The 12,754-nt window shown below is 44.1% G+C and overlaps 1 protein-coding gene across 5 annotated transcripts in view; it reads left to right on the top strand.

Annotated features, from left to right (window-relative positions):
- The window catches only part of PROSER1 (proline and serine rich 1), a 70,360-nt gene extending 68,726 nt beyond the window's left edge, over positions 1-1,634 (top strand). For all 5 annotated transcript variants that reach the window (XM_056561975.1, XM_056561976.1, XM_056561978.1 and 2 more), the window contains one exon: positions 837-1,634. In XM_056561975.1, coding sequence (XP_056417950.1) covers positions 837-956 — 120 coding nt within the window. In that variant the 3' untranslated portion in view covers positions 957-1,634. The remainder of the gene's footprint in view (positions 1-836) is intronic.
- Positions 1,635-12,754: the final 11,120 nt, after the last annotated feature.

Genomic DNA, 12,754 nt, shown 5'->3' with positions numbered 1-12,754 from the left:
CATGTCACTCCCCCACCCCCCAGTATGTCACATCCCCCCCTGCCACATTCTACCCCCCCCCCCCCATGGTTACATCTCACCCCTGCCCTTCACTTTCTCCAACCCCCCCCCCCCCCCCATGTAACAAACATAGTTTGTTTGCAGTTGAAAAAGACCTTTCCCCCATCAGCCAATCACTGGCTTGACACGTGACACCGCTGCGGCCAGTGATTGGCTGAAAAAGGGAAAGGTCCTTCTGCTTGTACGGAGAAGAGAGGAGACACCGGACCGCACTTAGACGAGCGGCATCTGCAGGGACCGGGAGTAGGTGAGCATAAGGTTTTTTTTATGTTTCTCCCTGCGCCTCTTAGCACAGTGTTTCTCTACCAGGGTGCCTCCAGCTGTTGCAAAACTGCAACTCCCAGCATGCCCGGACAGCCTTTGGCTGTCCGGGCATGCTGGGAGTTGTAGTTTTGCAACAGCAGGAGGCACCCTGGCTGGGAAACACTGACTTTTAGTATTTGAATTTGTTTTTACCTGCTCTGGCCGGCCCCGCCTGCAGCCACACGCGGGACCTGACCCGAGCAAATAATAGTAAGTTTTCCCGGGGGGGGGGCGTATTGCTATATCGCAATCTGCAAAAATCATAACTTACTGTATTTTGTCTTTTTTTTAGTATTTGTTTGCCAACTATCTCCTGTATTAGATTTCTAGGACTGGCCGCTCTTTGTCCGCCACTTAGGCCTTTTGCACCTACATATTGTGTCATTCTTCCCATCAGGGATCATTTGCTGCCGATGAATAGTCGCTATGTCGTTGAGTGCATTTTTAACCCTTTTAACTCTCTTTTGTATCAGGCACATTCAGCGTCCCTGGAAGGATTCTCCGCGCAGGCAGATGCCTTTGCCGGTTTTCCCACAGGACCCGGTACGCCCTTTCCGCTTCAACCAGGATTGCCCCAGCGCGGCTGGCAATAATGGAGAAACTCTTCTAGCCCACAACACTTCAGCGAGGTTCTTCTATGTTGCCGTCTTTTAGGTTCTGGATTTATGCTTAGCTTTTAAACAAGACTAGCGTCTGAAGGTTTTTATCGTAACGGGTAGGCATGAACTGACACCAGTATCATGACAATACTAGCCTATGGGTCTAAATTATTTTTATGTCTTTTTAGTAATTTTTTTTTAATATTCTTTTAGCTCATGAAATGTAGTATACCTCACACCTTTTTGGTGAGTTTTAATAGGGCATGTAATTTACCGCATAATAATGTAAAAAAAAAAAAAATTCACAGAATTGTTACAGGTTTTAGTCCTAGTTTTTAAAGCCGATCTGTATATATTTTAGTGTTCATTGTGATTTAGGGGATCAGTTTACAGATATCCTCATAGGACTGTGGGACATTTGCACCATATTACCAGTCTGGCCTTGGATAGTGAGAAAATGGTCCACAGCCAGGAGACATCAGAAGGCTAAGATTATGTCACTATGGCTAACGTCTTTATTTCTGGATAACACTAAAGCTGGCCATAGACATGAGATACCTGTCAATCATCCCAGGTGCACCAGGTAAACAACATTGGGTTGCTTTAAGGGGTACTCCTGTGGAAAACTTTTTTTTTTTTTTTTTTATCAACTGGTGCCAGAAAGTTAAACAGATTTGTAAATTACTTCTATTACATTTTTTTAATCCTTCCAGTACTTATTAGCTGCTGAATACTACAGAGGAAATTATTTTCTTTTTGGAACACAGAGCTTTCTGCTGACATCACGAGCACAGTGCTCTCTGCTGACCTCTCTGTCCGTTTTTGGAACTGTCCAGAGCAGCATATGTTTGCTATGGGGATTTTCTCCTACTCTGGACAGTTCCTAAAATGGACAGTGATGTCAGCAGAGAGCACTGTGGTCATGATGTCAGCAGAGAGCACTGTGCTCGTGATGTCAGCAGAGAGCAATGTGTTCCAAAAAGAAAAGAATTTCCTCTGTAGTATTCAGCAGCTAATAAGTACTGGAAGGATTAAGATTTTTTTCCAAAATAAGTAATTTTCAAATCTGTTTAACTTTCTGGCACCAGTTGATTTAAAAAAAATAAAATAAAGTTTTCCCCCGGAGTACCCCTGTAAACTGTCATTTAATTGCATTTATAGGAACAGGAATAAGAGGGCACCAGATATGGACAAATGGGAGCCCACATGTTTGACTCTTGTCCTGGGGCAGATATCGGGGGATAGGGCTTGTAGCCGGCCAGTCACCACTGACCTCCTACAGGCAACCCTCTCTCATCTATGGCCAGTTTGAAATAGTCTGACACACGACATGCATACAACTTTTCATAGATGTTGGCTTTACCTCCATGATCCCTCTTATCAAGTTGCAGTAAAAACAAGGCTTTTACACACTCATAGACTCCAGCAAATAAAAGTCATGGAGTCACATGGTCTAGCTACACCAAGAATAAGAAAGTCCCAGGACTCACCATGTAGGATGCAATAACTTTGTATTGTTTTGTTCACACTAGGTTAGGATATAGGTACAGACAGGACGTGTTTTGGCACAACAGGCCTTCCTCAGCAGGCAGACAGCTGAAGCAGGCTTGTTGTGCCGAAACGCGTCCGACTGTACCTATATCCTAACCCAGTGTTTCCCAACCAGGGTACCTCCAGCAGTTGCAAAACTACAACTCCCAGCATGCCCGGACAGCCGTTGGCTGTCCGGTCATGCTGGGAGTTGTAGTTTTGCAACTGCTGGAGGCACCCTGGTTGGGAAACACTGTCCTAACCTGATGTAAATAAACACTACAAGTTATTGCATTCTACGTGGTGAGTACTGGGACTTGTGTTTTTGGCACCACCCCTGCTGCAGTTGTGCTGACACTTCTTCATCATCCTGTTTACACCAAGAAGACCTGGTCAGAGGAGGGAAGTTGACTATTAGTATGTGAAGCCATCTTACAGGCCGTATATTACAACCTATCAATCATGGGGCATAATTGGTGGGATTTACAGGTAAAGGGAAGCGGTCATCATTTCCATGCTCCCTTGTTACAATGATGTAGGAATCTTAGTTATAACACCAGGTGGGATCAGGGCTCCAGGTCATTAGGGTGGTCTCTGGGGGCTCCTCCGTGCACTACTGGTCTTTGAAGACCTAAGTCTCTCCCTTTTGCATATAGGAAGAGACATGTCAATCAGAAGTGCCAGTTCAGGAAGGAGCCACCAGAGACCACCCCTATGACTTAAAGGATAAGTATCATGAAGAAAATCTCTGGATAGGGGATAAGTTTTAGATTGGGGGGGTCAAAGCACCCCTCCATAGGGGTGCTTTATATAGAGCTTTATGGAGGGGGCTTGGCAGCCTCCGCTTCGGGCGGAGGTCATGACGCGCTCCTGTTCACCAGCGCACAGACCCCTCCAATCTAAAACTTGTCCCCTATCCTTCGGATAGGGGATACGTTTTTCTTAATGATACTTATTCTTTAAAGGAGTACTCCGGTGGAAAACTTTTCTTTTTTTTTTTTAAATCAACTGGTGCCAGAAAGTTAAACAGATTTGTAAAGGGCTACTCTGGGGAACTCATTTAATTGTCTAAATATCATTAACTATATAGAGCCGTTTCCCCTCTTTTGGTTGTCACTTACATAAAAGGAGTGAGGAAAAGCCGTCATCCAGCCATTCACTGTGTCTCTGTCCAAGTCACTCTCTGAAAGCAGCCGCCACCCTCCTGAGAGATACAGACCATGTGGTTTCTTCAGTGCACTGATGAGTCATGCTCACTTTAGTGCTGAGCTGGAAGGTGTGTACAGGCCTCAGCCAATCACACCCTGTAGGTCTCTTCTCACAGAGCAGAGGGGTGGGAGCTGCTCTCAGAGAGGGGCTGGACAGCAGTGAAAGGAGAGCAGCAATGGCTGCCGGGAAATCTAGTATTCATGCTGAAGAGGAGGGAAGCATGGCAAAGAATATCAAGCAGCCAGAGAAGACAACAGAGGCCACAGCAGCCATGCATATCAGGTGGGATCATTTACAGGGAACATATCCAGGTAGCGCTGTGGCTTTGGAGCCATGCAGTGGCTTTTTACTTGCACAGATAACTATATTCTGTTATACATATGTATACTTGGCATATACAAGGGCACTGTTTAATGCCTAGTTACATACAGATATTTTATCTTCACCTTTAGGTATTGATAAATCTTTTTGCCATCTTTTTTTGAGACCTAGGGGGAGATTTATCAAAACCTTAGTAGAGGAACAGGGGTGCAGTTGCCCATAGCAACCAAGCAGATCGCTTATTTCATTTTTAAAGAGGCCTGTGAAAAATGAAAAAAGCAATATGATTGGTTGCTATGAGCAACTGCACCACTTTTCCTCTACTAATATTTTGATAAATCTTCCCCCTAGAGTGCTATTAACTTTTTGTTTTACTTTCTCTATCACCTAGGGAGTGTTTCCCAACTGTGGTGCCTCCAGCTGTTGCAAAACTACAACAACCGATATGTTGGGTGTTGTAGTCTTGCAACAGGTGGAGGCACCATGGTTGGGAAACAGGGTATAGGTGAATTATTGTCATGCTCGGTCTCCATATATTTAGAGCCTTCCTATTATGATTTTCTTCATCATTGTACCTGGTTCGTTTATAGCTCCCATATCTTGGGGTTTGTTTTTTTTTGTATACTTGGTAGGTGACTTATGAGTTTGGTTTCCATGTACATTTCTAATGAAATTAACATTTTTACTATCATTAGGAACAGCAATAAGGACTTCCATCTATGTGTACGGAAGTATCATCTTTCCTTTTGTACATAGTATTGTGTTTTTTGTCATCCATTTGGGTGGTGGTCTTTGTCATATAATTTTTAATCCCTTTTATTTACACTTGAAAATTCATAGTTCCGGTCACGGTACAAGTAAGAAGTGTGGTGTGCCAAATTCTGACTACCCACAAACCACACTGATATCAAGACTTGGACATATACAGCATTGCTAGCTATTACCTTCTATCATATGAATGTGACCGGTGTTGTGCATACCTTTTAACCTTAGCATTACTTTATATCTAAAGCAGTGTTTTCCAACCAGGGTGCCTCCAGCTGTTGCAAAACTACAACTTCCAGCATGCCCGGACAGCCTTCGGCTGTCCGGGCATGCTGGAAGTTGTAGTTTTGCAACAGCTGGAGGCACCCTGTTTGGAAAACACTGATCTAAAGGGGTAAACATGGACATGCTTGCTTCTATTGCTTCTATTCATTTTTAGTGCATGTCATTTTTTACAATATCCAGTGTAATTCTGCAATCTGGTTTGCGCGAGTTTCACAATGGAAGATACAGTATTATATTTGTTGTACAGTAGGGGAAGACAGTAGGTCATGGTGCAGTTTACAGAGACACAGTATATACTAAACATTATGACATTGTGCCAGATTACTATAGGGAAACATGAGTGCCACAAAGTCCATGCATATGGCCCCCTGTACTTAAAGGATAAGGGGTAAGATAGGGGATAAGACGTCTGATCAGGGGGGGGGGGGGGCGCCGCTGGGATCCCCGTGATCTCCCTGCAGCACCCGCATTCTATGTGGGAGCTGTGTCTCCAGTTTCGGAAACCTCCAGGACTGGGGACGTAACGTCTTGCCACGCCCCCTCCATTCATGTCTATAGGAGGGGGCGTGACGGCCCAAAGGTTTCCGAAACTGGAGACTCTGCTCCCGCGTAGAATGCGGGTGCTGCAGGGAGATCGCGGGGGGTCCCAGTGGCGGGCCCCTTGTGATCAGATAAAATGTTTTTGCCCGGAATACCCCTTTAAGATATGCAGTATATGTAGTTGTATAGCCATTAGTCTACAATGAGGTAATGGTTTTAGGAAATATATGGACACAAAGGGGGAGATTTATCAAAACCTGTGCAGAGGAAAACTTGCCCAGTTGCCCATAGCAACCAATCAGCTTGCTGTTTTTATTTTTAGGAAGACTTGTGAAAAATGAAAGAAGCGATCTGATTGGTTGCTATGGTCAAATGGTCAACTTTTCCTCTACACAGGTTTTGATAAATCTCCCCCATAGACTTACAATTTTCTAATACCAGAATAAAACTGTATTTAAACAACTATCACCCCAATACCTATAACTTACTAATATAGTGTTAATACAACTTTTCCTGGCTTCAGTGTGAGTTTGCTTGAAATACCTCTGACTGGAAGTTGTGTAGTCCTTTCATTGTCAGTGTGGCAGTTCCTGGTTCCTCCCTCTCTCCCAATACAACACATCAACCAACCCCTGCAGCCTACATCATAGTCTCCCTGTCATATACTTATATATCTTTATTGGGACATTTAGGGAAGAATAACCTACCTTGTGCTAAACAATGCCACAGACAGAGGAGCAGTCAGGGACGTAATACTACAGATGCTGCCGGTTTACTGACAGCAGAGCAGTACTCTGAAGTGTACTGGAATGTTCTGCAACAGCACTGGACAGGGAAGGCAAGGGTGCTTTAGGAGGGGAGTAGGCAGGGTTAGAGGGCTTGTGATGAAGAGCTTAGGGGATGCAATGCATTCTAGGAATTGTAGTGCTGATCACCTCCTCAATTAGTTTGTGTATGTTTTAGGCAAAACTGGTGTTTGCTTGTAACATGTAACAAATAAACTCACCAAAACATGCACAAACCAAGCAAAAAAAATAAAAATAAAATAGACACATACCTGTAGTTTTATGTCTCAAAACGCACTTAAAAAAAACTAACTGTGAACATAGCCTCGGTTGTTTAAATTCCAAATTTAAGGTTTTCCAATCCTTTCAATAGAGGTTACTGTGTGGATAAAAAAATCAGGTTATACAAAATACGGTTTTCATATGAATTTAGTGTTAGAATCGTAAAGACAGAGGCACAATTCTACAGAAATGAACTTAAAAAAAAATTTAAAAAAATTCTTGGGCAAACTTTTTGTAAATCAGGGCTTGTTGGAATGTACATATAATGAATTCATATAGATGATGTTGATCTGTCCTTGAGAAGACTTTATTAAATGTTTTCGACCTGTGAAGTAACCAAATAAATCCTGGATATCCCGATTTCCCTGTATCTTCTGTTCCGGGAATAAGCATTGGACAAGCTGTTATTATGGTACATACCTGCATACAGATGGGTAAATACTGTACGCGATGACCACCATCTACCAGTCGTAATAATGTGCATGGGAATTGTCTGAAATCATGAAGCCAATGAACTATTTTTAAATGATTTGTGTAAAATAAATAATACCGTTCTTCTAACATGTCAAGGATAATAAATAGAAAACCTTTTTAAACATGTATCCCGTGCCCTGTGTATTCTTATGGCTTCTTCCTTATCAGATGTTGGAAAAAGTGTAGACAAGTATAAATCGGTGATGGCTACATTAAAAGCTGCCCAAATGTTTAGACTTGGCGGTTTGGGAAGGACATTCAGGAGAGGGCTATGTTTCCCATTGATCAGCCATACATCATGTGACCATGTATTATACTGTACGTCCATATGTCTTAATAGGGCATATGGGAAGAGGTTGTCTTATAATATTTAAACATGAAGCAAGACAAAGCGAAGACTGCACTCACCATCCAACGTGTCTTTATTCAATCATGTGTAGGCGTTCGGCGGAGGAGGCAGGGGCACGCTGTGCCCCTGCCTCCTCTGCCGAACGCCTACACATGATTGGATAAAGACACGTTGGATGGTGAGTGCAGTCTTCGCTTTGTCTTGCTTCATGTATCTGTATCTTTACTAGACTAGCACCGACTATATCCACGTCCCTTCGGGATCTCATCGCCACCTCTCCTCTTCATAATACCTGACCCTTGTCCTGCAAGTGCCGGATCGTTCCTCTCATAGTAGTAGACTTATAATATTTAAACAGCTTACCCGGCATGTTACTTCAGTAAGGGAAGTCAGACTGTGAGTTACTGGCATCATTCATCTCCAGGGGAACAAAGGGACAGATGGGTTAAATTCATTCTGTTGGACAATGAGTACGTGGTTGGTCTACACATTGGATACTCTAGCTGTACACAGTAGACATATTCAGGGGCATTTATCATCGTTTCCTTGGTAAGCTAGTTCTGTAGGCATTTTTTTACTTCTCATTTCCGATCCGTGTATCCTGTGGATTACTTTAGATTCGGAGGAGTACAGTGACCAGCGTTTTATTTATTTTTAATGTTAATAAAATGTGCTTTTGAGGGATTTTTTCACAGGCTTAGTAGTGGAAGCCGTCTTATAGACTGGGTCCACTACTAAGCCGGGCTTAGCGCTAGCCACAAAAACAGCTAGCGCTAACCGCTAATTATTACCCCGGTACCCACTGCCACAGGGGCACCTGGAGGAGCCGGTACCAACAGGCCCAGAGCCTCAAATATGGCGCTCCTGGGCCTAGGTGGTAACAGGCTGTTGTTATTCAGGCTGGGGAGGGCCAGTAACAATGGTCCTTGCCCACCCTGGTAATGTCAGGTTGTTGCTGCTTGGTTGGTAATTGGCTGAGAATAAAAATAAGGGGAACCTTATGCTTTTTTTTTTTCATAAATAATTAAATATAAAAAAAAAACACTCATAGAGTTCCCCCTATTTATTTTTTTTTTCATCCAAATACCTACCAAGCAGCAACAACCTGACGTTACCAGGGTGGACGAGGACCATTGTTAGGCCCAGGAGCACCATTTTTGACGCTTTGGGCCTGTTGGTATCGGCTCTTCCCGGCACCCCTGTGGTGGTGGGTACCGGGGTAATAATTGGGGGTTAGCGCTGTTTTTGAGGCTACCGTTAAGCCCGGTTTAGTAATGGACTCAGTCTATAAGACCGCTTCCACTACTAAGCCTGTAAAGTAAATTTTAAAAAATCAACACGTTTTAAAAAATTTTTATAACTCTCCCCCACAAGCCCTCGTTAACCATTTTATTAACATTAAACAGAAAGAAGAAAAAACGCTGGTCATCGACGCAGTCCACCGAATCCGAAGTAGTCCACAGGATACACGGATCTGAAACTAGAAAAAAAATAGGTTTTAATACACTTATTGTCACCCGTCCGCATCTCCCGTGCCGCACAACTATAACTCCCAGCATGCCCTAACAGTAAGGACATACTGGAAGTTGTAGTCATGTGGTTTGGAAGATGTGCACGGGGGTCCCCGTGATCTTGCACGCAGCACCCGGAGTATGTTCGCTCTGGGTCTGATTACCGGCGATCACGGGGGCCGGAGCATTGTGACGTCACAGCCCTGCCCCCATGTGATGTCACGCCCCCTCCCATAGGCTTGCATTGAGGGGGCGGAGCGTAATGACACACGGGGCTATGACGTCACAGTGCTCCAGCCAGTAATCAGACCCAGAGCGACATGCTCCGGGGACTGATTGTAACCAGGGTGCTGCGTGCAAGATCACGGGGGTCCCCGGCATCTTATCCCCTATGCTTTGGATAGGGGATAAGATGTCTTAGCGCCGGAGTACCCCTTTAAATCACTATTTCCATCTCAATTAGTTATCCTCTATCCATAGGATTATGGGGGAAAAATGCTGATCAATGGGGGTCCAACTGCTGGGAACACCTCCAATAATGGGGACAAAGAAAAAAAATGCATTTTAGATTGAGTGGAGTGTGCTGTGTGTGCGGCCAATACTCCATACTGTCTCTAGCTTCTGAACGTGCCCCAGTGATCGGACCCCAAAAATCACCTTGTTATCCACTATACTGTGGGTATGATATGGCCATTTGGGATAGTTACCCCTTTAATATTATTTGTAAACAGGTTATTCATGAAAGGACTCGCAATGTTAAGTTTATAGATATAAAATGACCTCTAACATAGTCAACAAGACCAAAGAGCGCAAACAGCAGATCTCAGATAAAGGTTCTAGGACAAGAAGTGTTTGTGTTTGTTGCCGGAAGCAAAAAAAAAAAACAATATTCGGTTTCCATTTTCCAAAGTTTACTAATCTATAGATATTGATGTTAATTTTTTTCCCTATCAGCATATCCAATGCATAGTGTTAGCAATATACGGTATTTATGATACATTTCAGCCGGAGCGGTTTGGGGTAATGTAGTTCACCGCCATAGTCTAAACATACTGAGAAAAAAAACATTTAAAGGGGTTATTAGGCTTAGAAAAACAGTACCACACCTGTTTTCAGGTTGCATGTGGTATTACAACTTGGCTCCATTAAAGGAGTACTCCGGGATGGAAAAATTGTCCTCCATACTGATGGCAGTAAAAAAAAATAAAGAGATACATACCTGCTCAGCCTATCGCCGGCCGAGTCGGGACTTTGCTGCGGCTGGTGATTGAGTGCAGTATGACTCACCGACAACCGGCAACCAGGAAGAGTATCGCGGCGGAGACCGGAGTGGGTTACCAGAGGCACCGGGGGAGCAAAGGAAGGTATGTACCTCTTTATTTTTTTACTGCCGGCAGAATGGAGGACAATTTTTCCATCCTGGAGTTCTCCTTTTATATCAATGGAACTGAGCTACAATATCACACACAACCTGAAGAAATCCATCCTGGATAACCCCTTTAACAGAAGCCCCAATCACTGCTGCTTGACCCTGGAATGGAAGGGGCTTACGTTGTCCAGGTGCCGTCAACAAATACTCTTACCCTGTGTACATATGAAATATATGCAAAAACCGGAATTTCTAGTTTTGTTCTCAATTGTACATTATACATCCGTGACTTTTTCTAACAATACCGACATTGACCTCATTTCTGTGCCTGACAATGGAATGTAAGATTAATAATGTTCCTGTTGCTACACTGTGAGGTTGGTGTACGACACTATGGAGACCGGTCTCTATAGAAATAAATTCCCTTTTCTCAGTGCTCGGAAGCAAATGTGTGTTGGTGACAGCATACAACATGTGAGGGTGTGTACACATGATGGAAAAGAAGTAGAAGGAAGGAAGGACACTCACACCTTCTTAGAGCTAGGACCTCAAGCAGCAGCTGCATGTAAGTACGGTACATACAACTCTTTTAAAGTATAGGAACGTTTGGTTATTATGATTCCATTTTTTACAGCTGAAGTCAAAGTTATACATGCCGAGAAGTTTTTCACACACATCCATTATCTTGTTAGATCAACCTATAACTAATAAGGTGTTTTCTTAACCCCTTAAGGACGCAGCCCTTTTTCACCTTAAGGACTGAGCCCTTTTTCGCAATTCTGACCACCGTCACTTTACGAATTAATAACGCGAAAACGCTTTTACCGAATATTCTGATTCTGAGATTGTTTTTTCGTGACATATTCTACTTTATTTTTGTGGTAAATTTTCGGCGTTACTTGCATCCTTTTTTGGTGAAAAATCCCCAAATTTCATGAAAATTTTGAACATTTTGCATTTTTCTAACTTTGAAGCTCTCTAATTGTAAGGAAAATGGATATTCCAAATAAATTTAATTTTTCTTCACAAACACAATATGCCCACTTTATGTTGGCATCATAAAATGGACATACTTTTGCTTTTTGAAAAAATTAGAGGGCTTCAAAGTAGAGCAGCAATTTTCAAAAATGTCATAAAAATTGCTAAATCTGAAGGGACAGATGTTACAGAACTACAACTCCCAGCATGCCTGGGCAGTCGAGACATGCTGAGAGTTGTAGTTTGGCAACATCTGGAGGGCTACTGTTTGGGCACCACTGTAACAGTGGTCTCCAAACTGTGACCCTCCAGATGTTGCAAAACTACAACTCCCAGCATGCCCAGACAGCCTTTGGCTGTCTGGGCATGCTCTGAGTTGCAGTTTGGCCCCCCTAGTGGTTGCCACAGTAAAGATCGATTTACTTTCACTTTCAATTCCCCCCCCCACTGTTGATTCCCTACCTGAGCAAAGATCCAGCAGGCTTCAGCGAAGATCCCAGGTCCCCAGGCATCTTCTCCTGCAGGTACGGCCTCCATCTTCTTCCCAGAGCCCCTCGACATCCAGGGGCGGGCAGAACAGGGGGTTGCCATGTCAACCCCCTGTCCTGCGCTGCCATTGGTCAGAACTCCGTTCTGAGTAATGGCAGGGGATAGGAGGAGATCGCAGTTTTGCGACCTCACTCCTATCCTTTAGGCTGATCGGGGCTGTTGCTGACAGCTCCGATCAGCCCTATTTTCCGGGTGATCGGGTCACCAGAGACCCGATCAGCCCGGAATTGGAGAAAATCGCATGTCTGAATTTACATGCGATTTTCTCCGATCGCCGACATGGGGGGGGGTCTCAGGACCCCCCCTGGGCGATGTGCCAGGGTGCCTGCTGAATGATTTCAGCAGGCATCCAGCTCCGGTCCCCAACCGGCTAGCGGTGGGGACCGGATTTCCCACGGGCGTATGGATACGCCCTTGGTCCTTAAGGACTCGGAATGCAGGGCGTATCCATATGCCCTGTGTCCTGAAGAGGTTAAAGGATGTGTCCATGTTTTGAGCTCGAATGCCTCCAAGTGTACCTGTCACTTGAAATGTAAAGGAAGGAGAAAAAAACCTGACAAGCAACGGTCAAAAAGTATAATAAAGCAATTAAACTAATATATTGTTATTAGCCATACTGCACAGATCTTTCCAGATCAGCTGAGCTGTCTCCCTTGTAGCTGTGATGTCCCGTCACACTCTTTGAATGCAGTCTGTTCCCCCTTCTCATCCTCTCTGTCTAGGGAAATGCCAGTAAGGCTGCATTAACACTGCGGTCGGATCGTACGGCTGCCAGATCTGGTTAGGGGGATGGGAAAACCGTGCGCTCCTGTACCCCAGCCGGACCAGCGCCGAACTTCATTGAA

Source organism: Hyla sarda, chromosome 2, assembly GCF_029499605.1.
Source record: "Hyla sarda isolate aHylSar1 chromosome 2, aHylSar1.hap1, whole genome shotgun sequence".
Lineage (NCBI taxonomy): Eukaryota > Metazoa > Chordata > Amphibia > Anura > Hylidae > Hyla > Hyla sarda.
Note: the sequence above shows the minus strand (reverse complement) of the source record. Positions and strands in the feature narration are given on the sequence as shown.